The 20,636-nt window shown below is 38.2% G+C and overlaps 1 protein-coding gene and 1 long non-coding RNA gene across 2 annotated transcripts in view; both read left to right on the top strand.

Moving 5' to 3' along the window:
- The window catches only part of LOC117956671 (glycogen synthase kinase-3 beta-like), an 18,075-nt gene extending 4,209 nt beyond the window's left edge, over positions 1–13,866 (top strand). The window contains exons 2-11 of the mRNA XM_034891868.1: positions 4,585–4,670; positions 5,593–5,694; positions 5,951–6,034; positions 6,657–6,767; positions 6,974–7,104; positions 7,803–8,007; positions 8,256–8,351; positions 9,190–9,376; positions 9,741–9,818; positions 11,675–13,866. Of these exons, the coding sequence (XP_034747759.1) occupies positions 4,585–4,670; positions 5,593–5,694; positions 5,951–6,034; positions 6,657–6,767; positions 6,974–7,104; positions 7,803–8,007; positions 8,256–8,351; positions 9,190–9,376; positions 9,741–9,818; positions 11,675–11,736 (1,142 nt within the window). The 3' untranslated portion in view covers positions 11,737–13,866. The remainder of the gene's footprint in view (positions 1–4,584; positions 4,671–5,592; positions 5,695–5,950; positions 6,035–6,656; positions 6,768–6,973; positions 7,105–7,802; positions 8,008–8,255; positions 8,352–9,189; positions 9,377–9,740; positions 9,819–11,674) is intronic.
- Positions 13,867–14,692: 826 nt separating this feature from the next.
- LOC117956672 lies at positions 14,693–16,585 on the top strand. Its single transcript, XR_004659334.1, has 2 exons — positions 14,693–15,289; positions 15,322–16,585. It is a non-coding gene; the product is annotated as an uncharacterized LOC117956672 (long non-coding RNA).
- The last annotated feature ends 4,051 nt before the right edge of the window (positions 16,586–20,636 follow it).

The raw sequence follows: 20,636 nt of genomic DNA, 5'->3' as shown, positions 1-20,636 counted from the left end.
AAATGTATGAAGTGTTTTTATGCATGTTAAAACTCAAAACGGGTCCGTCGGGACCCTAACACCATAGGAAGGTTAAATATCTTTATTAAAAAACAAACTACTAAAAAAAGTAGATTACATGTTGAGCACTTGTGAACTACAAAAAAGTCTGGCCTACAAAAAAGGCTAATACATAATTTTATATATATATATATATATATATATATATATATTCTGTATATGCACCTCTGGTATTGACTTTTCGTATATGTACACTGTACATACTGGCGATATAATTGTTCTTTGTTAATAAAATGAAGAAAAAAAAAAAAAGCTGTCCGTTGTGACGCTTGGCCGTCAAGTGTTCCGACGCATGCGTGGTACCAATAGTGCAGGTAAACCGCCAGTTTTCAGCTACGTATTTATGCGCATGCGTGAACATCGTGCGCATGCGCAGAACGGATCGTGTAGGCAGGACGGATCGTATACCCACAGCCTCTTCTTAACAGACCGCAAGGACGATCACAGATTTATTGATTCTAAAATGAGGAATACGCATTGTTCATACTTTATACAGAGTGAGCAGCAGCTTCTTGTGGAAGTATGATAATGTAAAACACATTGTTCTGGAAAAAAAAGAAACACTGACGCTGTCATGAGAAAGCGAGGCAGACTAACGTGGACCGACTGAATACATAAGCAGCCTACATATTTGCCTTAACTGACCACTGCTCTAAATTGAAACCTTCATAATCATACCATTCAAGAATTAGGCTACTTATCATTTGCACAAGTTAACTGTAAGCAGAAGATAATGTTACTTAGGGAAAGTACAATGATGATGCGTAAATATCTCTTTCACTCTGTTTCTCCCTCCCTCTCATGGGCTTAAATATAAATGACCTAAGTCATATTAACTTCCACTGCTCGCTTTTAATGCAAATTGTACAGTGCAACTGTTGCAAAATGACAAGTAACTAATTGAATGGTTTCAGTTAAGAGCAGTAGTTTGTAAATGTATAGTTTTTAGATGGTCCGCTATTATCGGCCACTCTTTTTTGCACTGTTTTGTTTTTTCCATTATTTTTTATAGCGGACAAGTTTCCTTCTTTACATATTATATGCTTTGCTCTCTTGTATATATGGACATAGAAAAGAAAGACACTGCAGAAATTGGACTCTAAAATATAAAAAAATATAAAGATAATTAAGTAATCATTTCCGTGCACACTGTAAACATGAATGTAACAGAGTAATATTTATCAGTTATTTACCCGCAAGCTAAATATAAGGTCAAAAACCATTTAGGTTGTTACAGGAATGTTCAGTAGTCTACACACTATATAGTTATTGGCCCAGTGAACTAAGACTCTAATTTGGTAGGATTGTACAATTAGGATTGCCTATGTTCTTGACATGTTCTTAAAATTGTACAACCCTCCCAAAAAGAAAAATAATAGTGCTGTCAAACAATTTAAATATTTAATCGCATTAATGTCATAATTAACTTGCAATTAATGGCACATTTTATCTATTTTACATGTCCCTTAATTTCTTTTTGTCCCATTATTTTTCTTTCTCAGTTTAATGCTCTTATCAAGTTAAAGTGGATTGGCTTGCTTTGTGCAAATGTTTTTTTGTTGAAAATAACATTGTCATAAAGCCTACTGTAGTATTCAGTGTCACACTTACATTCTCACTTGGAGCAAATCTCTCACACAGTGTAACACTAACCATCAATAAAAGGGTGAAAAGTTTACTTTGACGAGGGGGGAGAATTGGCATCAGCTGTGTGCTTGGCCATCCAGTGGTGTTTCAGACTGGACGTGCTGCGATGGTAGCTCAGTTCACAGCGACAAAACACACACATCACTTTGGTCTTGTCAATGGAACATTTGGCAACTTTTAAAAAGTAAACTCTCCATTCAGAATCTTATTGGCGTCCATTTCGGTGTCTCGCGCTCGCCATCCACTCAAAACGTAACGTTACTACTCTTTGGCCTGCTGTGTGCGTTGCGTGCCTGTTGTTTTGTTTCCGGTCTAGCTAGATCCGGTGTGGCGTTGTAGTTTTTCTAACGTTACAAATTGTTGCAACAGCATGTGATAAAAAACAAAGTTTTGTAGGCCAAAAAGAACACTAATCTTGCGATAAAAAATGTACGCTGTTAAAATGGGTCTGCGTTACTGTCTGCTAATAACACGTTTAACTGACAGCACTAAAAATTAATAAACTAAAATAATTTAAAGTGCATTGCTCCACAATTGAAACACACCCTTAGTAACAGATGTCATTTAAAACACATTTGGCAACTCCATCAGCCTTCTCTAATTATCTCAACAACTGCAGTGCTGTATTCACCAAACTTCTTGTCCTGTCTTCACCTGTCTTCATACAGCTATACAACCGTAACAATGACTGTCACATGAATTAATTATAAAACATAATGGTCACAACTTTAAATAATAACGGTAGTAAACTGAACAGCAGTATGCACCTGTTGTATTTTAATGCTTGCTGATAACAATAAGGTAAACCCACTGCTGAGTGAACGGAAAAGACTCCAGGATTAATGCATCCTGGCTGTAAACCTGGTCGGGAGCAGACTAGCGGTACAGGATAAATCTCCATGGTAACTTAGGTGCCTCTGCTTTTGTGAAAGCGAGTCAAGGCTAAATTGAGCCAGGATAACTTGGAAATCCCGGCTTAATCCCTTATCTGGTTCTTTGTGTAATAGCCCGCAGGACTGCATTGTCTTTTTTAGTAAACAAAGCATTAAGTGTGTAGACGAGGTCAGGGTGACAGTGAAACAGCACAATGACAGCTAGATGACAAAAGGTGAAAAAAAGAAAAGAAATCTTATCTAGTAATACATTATTTTAATACCACTGTACTGTGTTGACATGATTTAATTGTACTGGTTGATGTGGCAGGTTGAGTTGAATTAACCAGAATTTCTGTGCTTTCATCTCTTATAAGTCAACTGCCATTTCAACTCTTCTCATCTCTTTCTCTTCAGCTGACATTTCTCTCAAGTCAGCAACACACAGCAACAAAAAATACCTTTTAAGCTTCTCTGATTTACCTCAACTTACACTGTTCGTACAATTTACTCTGACTACAGGGTGTCCCCGGGGTTTTAAAAAGTATTAAAAAGTGATAAATCTAAATTATCAAATTTAAGGCCATTAAAAGTGTTAAATGTAGTCTCAGAGGTATTATTTTTTTTAATTAGGTATTATTTTTTTCAGACTATCAGGTGTCCTAGTCTGAATGAAATTCTATCCTGCGTTGGCAATTAAATATGTGCTTTGGCATGTCTGGGAACATAATCAAAGATCTTTCGTCTATGTTTGATGCTGACGTCATATTCAGTGGTCGTTCGACATCATCTCAGAATACTGCGCGCTCAACAGAAGTGGCTGGCTTACGTTTTATTTTAGACTTGCTTCAAGCCATATCTTCAACGACTGGACAACCATCGTCGTCTTTTAATATCTTTCAATTATCACCACCATAGCTTACCAATAGTCTACATTTAGTTTTTTTCCCATGTATTTAACCAGCAGAAAGGGCAGCATGGACATGCAACTGAAGGCCGGACTCAAACCCGGGATGTTGCTGTTCACGGCCTACCTGGGCACCCTGTACTATCTTTTTCTGTTTAGTTTAACGTGTGTTTAGTAAGCCCAAGAAGCTATTGCCAAAATAAATAAATGAACTACAATGCGGCTTATAGACTGAAAAATTTGGGTTTGGGCTTTCCCATTGAATGTTGATGAGACTATAGTTTAAGCTGACCTGTATAGTGAACACAAGAGGGCTCCTGTTTAAAAAGTCGATGGGTCGTGTCATCAGTCGAGAAGACCCCACGTGTCCTTGTGTCTGTTGGCAGCTCTGACTGACACTCAGACTATCCTCTACTGCAGTGAATTTGATTGGACCACAGACAGTTTTGACCACATTTGAGATAAATAAGTCCATTTTGAAGACACGAAGATAAAACAGCCGAGAACAAAAAGTGGAAAGCTTTGATTCTTCCTTTTGCATCTGAGGTTGAAAAACAGATGTTACAAAAGGTACACGCTATAAAGGTAATACACCTGATATGTTTGCTTATGATTTAAAAAACAAAAACAAAAAACCTCTTAACTCAGATTATCAGGACAAAGAAAGTGGTTGGCCTATTTTTGGGTTCATACCCAGTTTAATTAGTCAGTGTCTTGAATATGACCTTCCATTTCTTTCTACTTCCTTGGAGGCTTCATAAAGTTGACATCCATTCACTAGGCTCTCATTAACCTAAATATTCAGATGACCAGCAGAGAGTCGGCCCAGATGTTCAGGCTGGCAGCAGCAGGTGTACCCCGTTGAATGCTAGGAGTGTTGTTTTGGCTACGTTGGGAAGCCGTTTCATATCATTACCTCGTGTAGAAAAGAGGCAATAGGACCACAGCCGTAGTTAATCCTTTTTATAACCTCACAGCACAATAAAGCAAAGACATTACCTGCTTTTACTCGAAGGTACAGCAACATGTTCTGAATTGTAACATTATATTGTTATATGCCCTGGCCTCATATTGACCCTGTTCCTGTTTGTTTCCTAGGAGACAGCGGGAAGGTGACAACAGTCGTTGCCACACCCGGTCAGGGACCGGACCGCCCACAAGAAGTCTCTTACACTGACATCAAGGTGAGCCGGGAAGTAAAACAATACCTCAGTGTCATCAGAAGAAGGAGCTCTGTCCTTTTATATGTAGACAGAAGTACAACTTTATCACCTCATCTACTACTGTAACTAAGACTTTTATCACCTCATTACACAAAATGACCGCAATATATCTGCCGAAGTTGATAAGGTTGTTGATCAATACTAGTGGCTCCATAATGACGTTGGTAGTTGATAAGATTTATGACTTTCAATGCTAACTTTATCGTCTACTCTCAGTTGGCTATCTTGTCTCAGATCTAAAAATATGACATAATTGTTTCATTTCGAGGCTAATGAAACTACATGAGATGAGATTGGGGTTCAGACTTGTTTGTACCTTTTGCAGGTCCTTCTGGTGTTTGTTTTTTAATAACTTCTAAGATTATTTAATTTCACTTTTATAGTATTATAGTGCACATACATTTATCACAACTTTCATCCTAAAAATAGCGCCCCATCATCACATACTGTACAATACATCATACCTAGAGATTGGCAAAGGGTACTTTCCAAAAAATTGCAAATTGCAAATCAGACCAGCTATTGGGCTAACTGAAATAAGACAATGCCTCTATGTCTCTATGTATGGTGAAGGGTATTTGATGATGTGAGGGCATTTTAATTCCAAAGGCCAAGGGAACTTTATCAGGATGCATAGTATCCTGGATCCATTAAATAACTGGCCTTTGAAAATAAATATATATTTTCTAATGAAGGCATTTATACTAATTTAATAATAATTTTTATTCCTCTTTTTAGTCAACTTTAGCATGGGTTCATAAACGTATGAGCACCAATGTGTATACTGTATATCTCTCTCAGCAGTCAGAAACAACAGCCTTATAAATTATGTCTGTATTTACACTTCACTCGATGAGTTTCCTTCTTTGTGAAAACCTTGCAGGTGATTGGCAATGGGTCCTTTGGTGTCGTGTATCAAGCTCGTCTCATTGACAGCCAAGAGATGGTGGCCATTAAAAAGGTTCTGCAGGATAAGAGGTTCAAGGTAATATACTAATTTCTTCACATATTCTCTTGTTCTCCGTTTCCTTTAATCTGCTCTGGGGTCAGACCTTGTCTCTCACATAATTTTTTTTGTTTGTTACACAATCATTTTAAAAACATTTAAGGTAGGTCTTGATATGAACATATTGGTGTTCATTCTCTACATGTAAAGTTTCCCTGTCATTTAAAGTTCTTCTCATGCTTGGTTTGTTTTCTTGGTTTTCCCCCTTCTCTCATCCATTGTCTTTCCTTTGCAGAATCGGGAACTACAGATCATGAGGAAGCTGGACCACTGCAACATTGTCAGACTACGTTACTTCTTCTACTCCAGTGGAGAGAAGGTACAGCTTATGTTTCTTCTTGGCAAGACGAATGGGTCCAAGGTGCTCAGGAAGTTTAGTCAGATGATTGAAGGTGCTCTTGGGAGTTACATATAGAAAAAAAGGAAATCCAAGGCACTCTTCTTACAAAATTATTTTTAAAATGCCTTTATTTCACTGGCTATTTCATAATAAATCATTTAAAAGACATAAGGAGAAGCAAACCACATGTAGCTGCACAGACAGCCTTCTTCAGAAATTTCCTTTTTTCCCTTTTTCCCTTATTTGTTCATGCAGCAAATTTGTATTGCATCGTCATATTCACGCACTTTAATCTCAAAGCACTGTAGTTTTAGGAGATTACACAAAAATAGAAGAAATTATGCATTCACGTAAAATATAAAATTAGTCATAAGCAGCGTGAAGCGAAATACCCTAACCCTAAAAAAAAGAACAAATGCATTTCTTGGAGTGACACATTTCTGAGTTTAACGTTCAAGTAAATTATGCTATGAAAATAATATCAACATTGCCTCTTTGCACTGTGAAATTACTTAATTACCTTCAATCATATATATGTATTTGATACAAAGATCTCCCTCTTGCCCCCCCCCCCCCTCTCCTTCTCTCCTGTGCTGTACAGAAAGATGAAGTGTATCTTAACCTGGTGCTGGACTTTGTCCCTGAGACAGTCTACAGGGTTGCCAGGCATTTTAACAAGGCCAAGAGCATCATTCCTATCATATATGTGAAGGTAAGTTCCTTTTTTCCTACCAAGACATTTCTGTGTTGTCTAAGTAATGTACTGTTTATGCAAGTCGTTGGAATTCTTTGTTCTTTAACATCCCACAAGAGGGCATCTTTAGACCAATGGACAGAGTATTACAAAGCATTTTATCTTTTTGTTAGTTTCCCTTATAACACTTATAACAGTGTGTTCTTATGCTGTGATCTCCCTAGGTGTACATGTACCAGTTGTTTCGCAGTCTGGCTTATATCCATTCCCAGGGCGTGTGTCACAGAGACATCAAGCCCCAAAACCTGCTTGTTGACCCAGAAACTGCCATCCTCAAGCTGTGTGACTTTGGCAGGTGAGATGTGTCAAGAGATAAAAAAAAAATTAAAGAGATTTAGCATGTATGTGCAGAGAAAAACAGAATCAAACCGAGCTGTATACAGTGAGGAAAATAAGTATTTGAACACCCTGCTATTTTGCAAGTTCTCCCACTTAGAAATCATGGAGGGTCTGAAATTGTCATCGTAGGTGCATGTCCACTTTGAGAGACATAATCAAAAAAAAAAATCCAGAAATCACAATGTATGATTTTTTAAACTATTTATTTGTATGAAACAGCTGCAAATAAGTATGCACCTACGATGATATTTTCAGACCCCTCCATGATTTTTAAGTTTGGAGAACTTGCAAAATAGCATGGTGTTCAAATACTTATTTTCCTCACTGTACATTCTCTAATTGGGTATTTAGTTATATTAAGCTTATGTGACATTGCCGATAATGTGTCAAGGTTTAGGCACTAATTAACTATTTTAAACAGCTGTATTCAATGTGGCAGATCTAATTCTTAAACCCGACCGATTTTGTTTTGCGCTGTGGACCTTTAAACACCGGGTAAGTTAAAAACTTCTGCAGTCTATTGGGAGATGAACGGCAACAAACCCTACAGCTTTTGATAGCCATTTATTCCACAAAACTACTCTATTACTCACACTTTTCATCCCCTTAGACCTCATCTTTAATGTTTAATCTGATTTCTTGTTTTTCCCCCAGCGCCAAGCAGCTGGTCCGCGGTGAACCCAACGTGTCGTATATCTGCTCACGGTATTACCGTGCCCCTGAGCTCATATTTGGTGCTACAGACTACACGGCAAACATTGACATCTGGTCAGCAGGCTGCGTACTGGCTGAGCTGCTGCTCGGACAACCCATATTCCCCGGTGACAGTGGGGTGGACCAGCTCGTAGAGATTATCAAGGTGAGTGTTTAGTAGGTATCTGTGTGATGCTGAACTGATCAGAGGGCCACTTTAATTTGTGTTTTCAATGGAGGTTTTCACAGTAGCATATAAACCTGGTTTGTTCTTGTGAGTGTGTTTTTTGTGCTATTATTTTGTATAAATGTTTTGGTATCATAAAAGACCGCCAGAATAATTACAGTCAATCACACAACCACATGGCCTGTGTGTCTACAGAATACTGCTCACACTCCTACATCTATTCTTAGGTCCTAGGAACCCCAACAAGGGAACAAATCCGAGAGATGAACCCTAACTACACAGAATTCAAGTTTCCTCAGATCAAAGCTCATCCATGGACCAAGGTAAGTCAATACCTGAGGACAAACGCCCGCAGTGCGGTCAATATTTGCCACACCTACACTGTCTGGAACGTAGAATGAATGAGAAAGAAACTCTGTTAGCATGGAGAGGTACATTTATGAAAGTTGTTGTCTGTTACTGTTATTTTTTACGTCTGATTCTTATGACATTAATGAGACTTTTGTTGTGTGGATGAACTCTGGAACTGTTTTGAATAAATATATATATACACACACACACAAACGTATTTGATTCAAAAAGAGACACACATTACACCAGTTACTCATAACAAAAGAAGAAAATATGTGTACGTGTTTTTGCCCACAGTCTATTTATATCTGCCAGTTAAAGTGCTTTAGTGCCCTCCTTCTGAAAGGTGATTAAACCTTTGACACCTAAAGAGTACAAAAACAACTTAAAACCAAGAGAAGTGGCCCTTTGACATTTACTACTAAGCGGATAGCTTTCTACTTCAAAAACTGCTTGCAAATGCTTTTTTAGATGCCGAACGCTTCTATAGAGGGTTTTCTTTCTTTTTGAGGTTCTACATTTACCAAACTGTTTTCACTAAAATGAAAGTACTTAATGTAAATGGAACATTGCAGCGTCATTACTCATGCAAACCTCCAATAGATAATAAGTATTCTTGTACAACAATTTAGCGTGAAGTTAAATCTGCCATCTTTCCTTATTTGGGTGCTCTGATTCAATGATACTGGCCTTTGTTGTTATTTATAATTTGATATAACCTACAGAGTGTTTTACATTGATGCTAGACATTTTTTAGTGTGGTTGTCATTTTTGACAGACCTTTCGACTTAAACTGTTCTTCTTCCTCAGGTGTTTAAACCTCGCACCCCTCCAGAGGCCATCGCTCTTTGCTCCCGGCTGCTGGAGTACACGCCGGCCTCACGGTTCTCCCCACTAGAGGCCTGTTCACACACCTTTTTTGACGAGCTGCGCCAGCCGAACACACGACTGCCGAGCGGCCGAGAACTGCCCATGCTCTTCAACTTCAGCACCACAGGTATATACACTTAACTTAAAGGTTTGGGTTTAAATTCAGCACCACATTGCTCGGTCTTGTCCAAATAAGTAATTTTTGTTTTAAATAAATTGTCCAGGAGAAGTCAGATTCTGTTATTTGATATTATATTATTCTGTTATATGGTTAAGCTCGATGGATTCATCACCATCTGTTTGAGTTAAATACAATCCGGTGCTATAGCTTGCAAACCTGGTGATGTCTCTTGGTTTGTTTAGCGCCAACGCTGCGACGTCAGGAGAGGAGGTTCATTTAATGCAGCGTACACTATTCTTTTGTTGTGTGACGCTGTCCTCTTGATTTTTGACTCATCATTAAATAAAAACTCTTCTTTTATTTACTGCAGAGCTGTCCATCCAGCCCCAGCTGAACCCAACCCTCATTCCTCCCCACGCTCGCGCTCATACAGCTGCTTCCGCCCACGGTGGGAAACTTATATGTTAATGTTATTATCATTTTATTGTTATATTATTATCACCATGCTTTTGTGGTGACTACAAAAAAAAAAATATGCTCTATGTTTTTGTGAAATAAACAGCATTACAAGAAATCCAGACTTCACAAGTGGAACAATGTGGAATTAAATAGTTTTAACATAATTTTCTTTTATTTATTTTAAATAGCAAGTGAGTGAAAGATCCTGGTCCTTTTTTACTGGTGATTAAAAGTTATGCAGCTGATTATTTACATGAAATTGATTTTTTTTTTCTCAAAAAACAGTTCTGTAACTAAAACATCTTTCGTGTGTCCAGTCTGGTTAGCAGAGAATGTTTTTGCTGAAACCGGAGTAATGAGTCTTTTTGGACACAAGGTGGTGGTATTTGGTATAAAAGTTGAATTTGTTCAAAACTGATTTAGGTGTGAAAAACGAGTTATTATTTTATTTTTATTATTTACAAGTGACCAATATCAGAATGCACACGTTGACAAATAAAAATACGTAGGGAATATGTAATGTATTGGCTTGAATATTAAAAAGACCCTGATTATAATCAACCACCGTTTTCGAACCGTCTGTTTTCTGGAAAGATGCGCACCAGTTCAAAGATGAGATTGTTTTTATATTGGTAGTCTCCCTTAGCCAGCAGGGATGCACCGATTCCAGGATTCGGATTTGACCGGATATTTGTTTTTTTGACAGCGTTCGGTTTCTGCCTGACCTTAAAATTCTTTTCCACCAAACCCAATTTGTCTTGTGGTGGCAAGGATGCTAAACATTACACAACATTGCCACTGTTAATACAGTTGCATATGATATATCCCAAAGAATACGAGTTGTGCATGAAGGAATCTATAGACAGCAGCCAACATGCAACAACTTCAGGGACGGCAAAGGAAGGACAGTCACACCACAGGATGTTGTTTACTGTGTTGATGGACTGAGGATGGGAGTAGGATTCGGTTTTGGATTTGGCAGAATCTTAACCAGTGAATTTGGTATTTGGCCGAAGCCCAAAAATCTGGATTCGGGGCATCACTAACAGCCAGGCATATCTCCACGCTGGAGAACGGTCTGGGTGTACACATCCTTATACCGCACAGAGAAACCGCTCTGGGTTTATTTTTATTTTTTTCATACCAATTATCACATACAATACAATCTTCTTGCAAAATAGTGTCGGATGTGAGTGGGAACTTGTTTTAGTGGAACATTTGAATGTATGGAGGTGAGCCCTGGCATTAAAATAGCTAAATCGCTGCAAAAGAAAACGCATACAATTTGTAAGGTGTACATCGACTATGTGATATGAGATTTAATGAGAGGAAAAAAAGACAAAGTAATCATACAGGCACTGGAGGTGAGCCCCGCCTTCCTTAAACTCTGGAGGAGCTTATGGGACTCGTTAAAGCCACAGGTGATTTTAAAAGCTGTATGTGGCTTTTGAATGTTATTAAACCGATTTCACGTAAGTAAAAAAGAACTTGGCTGCCTTATTGCAGCTTGGAATTGTCAATAGAGACAGTTCAGAAAGTTGTTATAGAGCATCTTTGGTTTCATGTAGCGAGGGTGATTGTGAAAACTAACACGCAAATAGCAGAAAGGGAGGAGAAGTAGGTTTTCAGTTATAGCTCTGAGTCAGAACCATCGTACATCTATTGTTGGGAATAGGTTATTGTGTTGTCCTTAAATATACAATGACCCCCACTTTTTAACACGTATTTCCAGAAAACTATATTTTTTCTATATGAATTTGATAATATAATAATACGTAACATAATACTACGATTGTGTACTGGACTGTTAATTCACCCCTGTCTTTTATCTCTTTTGTCCTTCAGATGGTACCAGTTCAGATTCATCTCAACACAGTTCAGTACCAGGATCTCTTAACAGCATCTGAAGCAGTTCCTCATCTGCCTGACCCTTATCACACACACACACACACACACACACACACACACACACTACTGCTTTCCTCCATGCTGCTTGCTCTCCTCTTAGATGATCTGTTTTTGTACAGTAACAGCATTGAACAAACATTAGTTCTGTAGCTGCCAGGGGTGAAACTACGGCAGGTGATTGTTAAACACACACACACATACACACACACACACACACACACAGAGTTGTCTCGCTGCTGATTGGGTGGTCTATAAAGGTTCAATAGTCGGGGCTGGTCCTCTGTAATATAACCTTTTTTTTTCTTTTTTTTTTAAATCATTTTTAATTTTGTCATTTTGTTCCTTTGTTTATTTATTTGACTAATTGAAAGCAAACAGCAAAAAGTTTTCCTTTTTTCCACATCAGATTATTTTTTAATATTTTTTGCATCTGAACTGTACACTGCCTAACTAAGATCAGAACGGGCCCCAAGTAGGTCATCAGGGTAAAGGATGTTTTATTCAACTCAGGGCGGGAGAGCGGATGCAGGGGATGATACATTCCTAAATCCTCCAGCCACTTTACATTTACCAATCCAGCCTGATGTTTACGTTTTAAATTTAACCTCAACATCTTGTTAATTTTGCTGCTTAAATGGCAGGTAGAGTAGAAAACCTCATCAGTACCAGGGTAGCAATTGTCAGTGTATGGTTGGAGGTGTATTGCCCCTGACGAGAATCATGTTCAATGGCTGCATTACTTTATGCAGACTGACTCCCCCAGTCGCCGCGTCTGGTATCCATGTGTTTGGTTTCTGTTTTAGAGAGTTCTTTCTGCCTAAAGAGGGAAATATTCCTCTGAGAAACCAACAAAACTCATTTCAACATCCAGGATGGCAGAGGTGTACATTTGTTGGAAAGTCGATCATCCAGAGGTATATTCCTCAACTCCATCTACTGTTCTTTAGCTCAAAAATTAGGCCTGACCTTTAAATGTCAGTTGTGAAAAAAGTGTGATTGTGCTGCTCAGCGTAAAGCAGATCTAGAAAATGAGCATTTTTGAAATTGAGCAAACAAAACCATAGTAGTGCAAATAGTGTTAATTTACTGGAGGCTGCTCAGTGCGCTGCTAGTTCGCTGTCCTACCAACTAGTTAACCACTGGATGATTGCATAACAATTAGCAGTGAATTGGAGGCCGCTGATCAGTCTAGCAATAGAAAACGGATATTGAAGCCTGTCTAATAAACTAGAGATTGTGTATGCCGACATCAATGCATCTTAAAGAAAGTTTTTTTTGTTCTTGTTTTTTTGTTCACTTGCTGAAGAAAATAACCAAATGTATGCCCCGTTTAACCTTCTAAAAGAAAAAGAAACCTGGAAGCTATCACTAGTGTCACTTGTGCTAGAAGGTGTCAGTGAGTAGAGTTTACTGTGGAGGAAACGGCTGTGTTCAGAATGTCTTTAAAGGTGTGTTCCACTAATATTGGCTGAAAATTATACTATGCAGGATTTTCCTAAAAGAAACAGTGTATCAACTCTTACAAAAGTAATCCCTAATTAGTTAGTCATCACTTATGACCCACTAAAATGTGTGGCAGTGTCTGAATCCTTATTTTGCTGTTTGGGGCATTATCAGAGCATCAGCCTTTGGGCGGTGGGTGTGTAGCTCATTCCAAAACTAGAATGTGGGCTAAGTGGGCGTATGTGATGCTGCAGGTGGTGGTTAGCAACCACGTCCAGGGGGAATTCGCTCCTGGTGTCGCTTAGCAGGGGGGTAGCAGGGGGCAGCTTTGAATGTTGTTTTTGAACATTAAGTGACAATTCCTGCATAGTATGCCTTTAAACAAAAAACAACTTTTGCTTTTGTTTTTCATTTCAAGCATTCAAAAAAGTTTGAAAATGTTTGAACTAGTGCAACTGTTGCTGCTTTTAAAAACCCTGAATTTGTTTTAAGATAAACTATACATTTTAAAAGCTTTGAAAAGTATTTAGGTGTGGTAAATATAGTTACCTAATGGCTCCCCTTTAAGACTCCCCACACTGTCTGATGACATGTATTCATACAGAAAACAGGCTGGCATTGCTAGTCTTAAAATCAGTTTAATTTCACGATATTATAAAGGCGTCTCTCAAAAAAAAAAAAAGACCTGTAAGGTCCCTTAAAATATATTGGCATATTAAACACAAATGCTATCTAAAAGTAACTTTTGGTGGAATTCCCCTTTAGCTGAATTTGTGTCCTGGTGTTAGTGTAGAAAAAATGATTTTGTACTCCCAAGAGCTGAGAGATTGTTGGTCCTTCTGTTGATGAAATGCAGCAGAGAAACTACAGAATGCCAGGTTAAGGATTTATTGTTTATTAAACTCAATGGGGGGGGGGGGGGGGTACTTACATGTACATTTATTTATTTGTTTCTGTGAAGAGAGTTGGATGTCAGTTAATTTAAGCCAAAGAGGGCTTTAAAATAGTGTCAAAACTTCTTTAGCAAACTGTTTCATCAGTGGAAAATGAGTGAAAAGGTCTTTGTAAAAACAGCAGAATTGACAAAGATTCAAAGATGAATGGAAGGCGTAATGTGAATAGTAATTAAATGTGAATTTCCAGAAGGGGGAGTTCCTTTTCGGTGACTGTGCGTTTGTGTGCTCCTTGTACTTCTGTCTTTGTGAAGACCAATTTAAATTTTACCCCATAAGAGTGAGAAAAGTGAGCTTTTTGAGGTCATGTTTACATGTAGGTCAGGGTCATGGGTCACTGTTGGTCTACTCGCAGGTGCGTGCGCTTATGTGTGCGTGCGTGCATGTCCATAGTCCAACCTGCAGCCTATGCAGGAAATTTGTAGTATAGTATATTTGATACTATTGTTCCATGCCTCCACCTGCTGTTTTTAAACTGCAGTTTGTTTTGAACCTTTTTTTTTTTTATATATATATATATATATATATATATATATATATATATATATATATATAAAACAGCTCAATGCTTTTTGGAATTCCACCACATTTGGCACATTTACATTGATTTTACTTGAGGAGAGTGGAGAGCATTCTTCATTGTTCCCAGCCTAACCTCACAGTCCTGTGGGTAACCGCCATGCTCACTCTGATTTCTTTGCTATAGAGTGTCCAACCAGCATGTTTGATTAACTCTGCAGGGCGCGTTACACTCAGAGCTGTCAGACTTGACTGTAGCAATGAAAAGGTGTGACTCAACCGAGAGAAATCAAACATGCCACCCCCTCCTTCTCTTATCGCACATGTAAATATCACTGATTTTTATTTTCCTCTTTTTACTTTTATTACAGAGTTGTTTATATCGTATTTCTCCCATCACCCTGTCTATGAAGAAGTCTTAGTTTGTGCATTGTTGTAAATAAGTTTCTTTTCTTTTTTTCACAATTCAAAATGTAAATACTGCAAAGGAAGAAAAAACAATCTGCCTACCCCTCATATTTGTTGATGATCTTTCTCTCTCTCTTTCTTGTAGTCCAGAGGAAGTTGTAAAGGATCTGTTAGCGGGTTCAAGGGTTCTGTTTCAAAATGCTTTGTTTCTGTTCAGCACAAACATTATGTGAACTCATCAAAATCTAAAGAAGTTAGCAGCATCTTGGTTTTAAATCTGGCCAAGGATATATGACCCTGCTCATTTAAATCTACTGCTGTGGTCTATAGTCTAATAAACACAAAATTGACTCCAGATCACATTTGACAGGCTGCCGATTCTCCACAAGAGGGAGCTGTACAGTCATTGTTAGACAAGTTCTCCTCATGTCAACTAAGTAAAATGTACAAGAATCTTTACCCTTTTTTATGCTTTTGCCTTGGTAACATCCTGCTCCTTCATTGTACTATTGAAATCCCTCCTTCCGTCTCTCCACAGTAAGCAGGAGGCAGACAGTCACAGTCAGATCAATGTGAACACCATTCCTGAAAAAAAAATGTTAAACTGACAAACATCTTGCATTAAAATAATACTCTTAAAGCTCAAAAACATCCCAAACAGCCACTATAAAAAAAGAAAAGAAATGGCCTCAAGCAGAGTTGATTACCAAACTGCGGAGGGCTAGTTAATTTTCAGACCAAGTCTTCTACCCCAATTTAGCAATTTTATCAGATGTCACGCAGCTCTTCTACAAGCCACAACATGCATTAATGCGTATAATTGCTGTACTTGTTTTCTTTTTCTGCCACATTGTTGTTTTTTCCCATGTTGGAACAGAACTTAGTGTGTTGTGACAGATTGCAATATGATTACTGTGCAGTATTGAGAAAAAATGTTTCAGCTACAGGTGACTGGGATTTTCAAAGAAAGTTGCTGTCTCATCATGTCTGACTTGATCACAAAAGTGTTTAGTTGGACTAGAAATGCCACAGTATGATGTCCAGCTTGTACTTAACACGGGCATTTCATATAATGTGCCCTATGGCATTCAGAATTGCTGCTAATGATCACAAGACGGCAGAAATAGACATTGTGTTGTGACTGCATACAGTGTCACCTGTCTGTGCACGTGTTAGTTGAGAGGCAACACGCAAAAATGTTGACTGACAGTTTCAAGTAAACCAAATCTCAGAAATTGTACTTTTTGTTTGTGTTTTAAAATTCTCTTAAAGCTCAGTTGTTTGTTGACATTACCTCCCTTGTGTAACTGAGGGAGAATACTGCTTCTATGTATAAGTTAATGCGTCACTTTTATTAGCTATTTTTACTCCAGTGCTGTTCACTTTGGTGTCATCCTGCCCTGGTGGACTGATGTGTTGGAGTGATAGACTGAGAAGGAGAGAGAAAGAAACACAAACCTGTCCGTCTCTGTTCTGTGTATGTATGATATGGACTCATTTACTGTAATAAAGTGATGAAACTGTGTTTAGACTGTGCGCCGTTTCTCTTTAGGTTATGAACTAATTTACTTCCATACAGACAAACAAAATAACTGAGTTGGTAATAAGTTGATTCATCCCTGTGAGCATATTCAAGAGCATGGGTTAATATATTCTATATCCATGACATTCCACTTCCGGGATTGCTCTTTTTGCCGATGTCAGTTTCTTTCCTCTTTCTTTGTGTTGTGATTTTAAACTCTGCTGGATTTATGAGGACTATGGTTAACTGCTCCTCAGATCTCTACAGGGTAAATCCACTAGCTAGACTATTTTAGTTTTATGTTGCACAACTAAAACAACTTTTAAACGTACGCGATCCACCAAAACAAGTTCCTTCCCGACACTATATGATTGCGGCTCCGTGCAGTGCTTAGTGCGCCCATGACGATTGTGATTGGTTTAAAAAAATGCCAATAAACCAGAGCCATCCCAGAACACTGTGTGCCTTAGCCAGGCCCCCCCCCCCCCCCCCCCCCCCCCCCCCCCCCCCCCCCCCCCCCCCCCCCCCCTCCTCAGCACTGTGGAGGAAGGTCTGGCTATGCAAGACTTTGGTTAAAATGACCCAAACCTGTGTGCCATGATTTATTTTGGCAGAGTTTGACTGAATAAATCACTGTAACTCTTGACCTCTTTGTGCGATAAGAAAATTATCACGTCTCCTTGATTTAAGGCTAACCAGTCAACCCTCTTACATCCCTTTAAAAAAACAAAACTCTTCCTCATCATCTTCAAGGACAAAAAACTGTCCAAAAAGTGCAATAGAAATATATATTATTTTTGACTTTCTTTGACTTAAATCTTTTAACTGACTTCGGTTTGGACCAGTTTGTTTATGTAAAGTTCCCGGTTTTTATGCAGCAATTTAATGATTTTTCTGTATACTAAATGTTTGGGGGATTTTTTTTTTTTAGTAACATTGTTACATTGTTACAGTGTAACAGTGCAGTGTATGATGCATTGCATCATGAATAACTGTATCATACACTGTAGTGTCTTCAGACCTATTATAGGACCTGAGGGTGAAAAACAAACCTTACACCCTTGCAAAACATTCTGCCATATGCATCAACACGAAATGATCAAAAAGTAAAAAGGCAAAAATTTCCCTAGTGATGCACAAGGGTTATATTTGTGCATTTCTTTGCGAGTGCCCTCGGAAATATTGGTGTCCTACTTGCTTGATTCTTAGATTTAAGTTAGAAGCTGACAATTTCAAACTATTTTACAGATCTTACAATACACTACAGATTTTACAGCAGCTGCAAGAACACTCAGTTCCCTGCAAGTGGGATACAGAACCAGAATGTACCGTATGTCTCTTCTACAACTTCATCAAATAGATACAACAAAGTATTTCTTATACCTGATCCAGTATTTCTTCAGTTGGTGAGTTCAGTATCCTGGGAGACCATTAAAGTGTGTGAATAGGTGAGTATAAAGTTGTTAAGCGCTTTATATAAAAGTGCTTTATAAATGTATCCATTCAATATTATTTTAATCGCAGGATTGTGGCTTATTTGTCTTTTATGGTCTGTATAACTTGTGACTGTGAAGCAGAAGCTAAAGGAGGAGAATCAGCCTTTTACCCAGAACCAAATGCTACTAGGTAAGTTAAGGTGTAATGTTTTGCTTTGCCTCTCTCCTCTCATCAGCCAAGGTGTAGATATCTGCTTCGGGAACACTGTTACCAGTGACAACCAGTCGAAGCCTCATCTGAGGCCAGAAAATCTCCGAACATTAACAACATTTAATCAGCAGCTGGTGTGAATTCCTAACTGTGATGTTGTGTCTCAAAAACAGAATGAGTGATTCATCTCACAAGAGTGAATCAATTGCCTAAAGCAATTATTATGAGTTAGTTATAAATTCAAAGAGTATTTCCTTGTTGCTCCTTATATATAAGTTTAGTTTTCCAGAAGCTGCAGATGCTCGGCTGAAAGATTCAACTCTACCGAAAAAGGTATGATTTTTTTATGTTATGTGTAACTTAGTACGGGAGCTTTCCATTACAGTTTATGGATGTTTTAAATAATAAACTGTATTAAAACTCTCTCATGAATGCCTTTTTTTCTGATTGTTAGATTTGCTCTGCAGCCGTCCATTACCCGATACAAACCATGAGGGTCATGTTTCTTCTCTGTGCCGCCTTCTTCGCTTTGAGCGTTGCAGCAGGTGAGACCCGAGTAACGAATGGAGGAAAAATGTATTTAAGAAAATGATATACTGATTGCCAAAATGGTATAAAAAAAAGGTTTTCATTTTAAGTTGCAATAGAAACTGTCCTGATAAATGACAATGACTCAGGGCTCCTGGATAGCTCCCCTGGTAGAGAAAGAGCCCCGCGTACAAAGCCTCTGTCCTTGTTGCAGCAGCTGCAGGTTCAACTCTGCGGCCCTTTAAAACAAAAATAATCACATAACGGACATTGACTGATTCAAACGAAAAAGACATTGTTACATTTTACCAACTGACTAAAAGCTTGTCATGAAAACAATTTCTGAAGATGGTTAACATTGATCTGAAATTTCTTCCACAGCAGATCCAGTGAAGGAGGTGATGCCAGGTGAGACTCAATACTAACCATCATTATTTATTATAGTTATTTAAACAGGACTTTTCAAAATAAAGTTAAAAAGGGCTTTACATGGTTGAACAAGGATTTAAACATTTCAGGAGGCAGATGAAATCAGTTAATAATACAAAAATAAATGGAATAATAAAACAATAAATAATGATAATAATAGAGCATATAAGACATGTTGGAAATAAAACAATGTGCTATCATTATCAAAAGGTTTTTGAGAAATGATTTAAAAGATTCTGAAACACAACAGTAAGGACCTGATGTTGCTTCTTCTCCCTTTCACAGTATATAACAAGGTAACCGCTACTTCATTAGGAATTACACTCATTGGTGTTCTCACAGGTTGGAAATGTGACTCCTGTTCTGCTGAACATGCACGACTGTCACATAAAAAAGTAGTTTTAATATAACGCAACTCTTATTCCTCTGCAGAGCCAGTGGAGGAGCATGTGCAGGTTCAGCAAAACAGGACTGGAGGTAAGAGAGAATATCATGGACCACGAACCAAAAGCCTCAAACTTGTTGTCTTCTTTTAAAAGTGTTTGTGGATAATTATTTATGACAACAGTCAAATGCATGTGATGCAGTGTGTGTGAAGTCAGTATTCTCATCAATCACCTTATGTACACACATGATTTGGTAATCTTTTGCCCATGTAGTGCTAGTTTACAACTTTTGGAGGTTTGTTCTCAGTGTAGGATCAATTTTGATATAAAATACAACGCTATTAAGTGTGTGGTGAGATTAAATATCTCCGCCATCTTATTGTTTACAATTTATCAGATGATAGAGACATCAACAGACAGTGTTGTAAGATGTATGCAATGCTCAAGCTTATATGTTTGCATGTTCATTTCCTGTAGCTTGTGTTCTGTTGAATGTAGCTTTATTTAGGGCAGAGGTCTTACTTGTGTTTTAGGCCTAGCACCCCTTAACAGAAAGAGAGACAGATCAGGGACCCCCTACTACTTACCTTGTATAAAATCAAGTTGTATATTAAACTGGGTCTACACTAAAGTGAAGGGCAGGCTTAAGCCTTTAGGTGCCCTGCCTGCAGTAACTGAGGACCCTCCAGGGGTCTAGGACCCCCTGCTCAGAGCATTCTGTACCCTGCTATACACTGCCCACCTGTGGCATTCTTACAGAAACTAAATGTGGCTTATAGTAATGGTATGAGACTGCCTTTTAAACTAGTGCTAGCCAAATGTTTGTAAGTGTTGTTGTGCCTACCTGTTCCACCATGTGTAAGAAATCTTATCTATAAATAAATAGGCTGGTTGTCAGTTTTAACAGTATTATTCTGCCATTAGTCCACACTGAACCTAGCTCTGTCAGGTGAAGGTTTCTAACCTATTTAATTTGACATTAATTGTGCCATATACAGTGGGTACGGAAAGTATTCAGACCCCTTTAAATTTTTCACTCTTTGTTTCATTGCAGCCTTTTTCCA

The sequence above is a fragment of the Etheostoma cragini genome, chromosome 14, assembly GCF_013103735.1.
Source record: "Etheostoma cragini isolate CJK2018 chromosome 14, CSU_Ecrag_1.0, whole genome shotgun sequence".
Lineage (NCBI taxonomy): Eukaryota > Metazoa > Chordata > Actinopteri > Perciformes > Percidae > Etheostoma > Etheostoma cragini.
The sequence above is the reverse complement of the archived record's forward strand: the minus strand, read 5'-3'. Positions and strand labels throughout refer to the sequence as shown.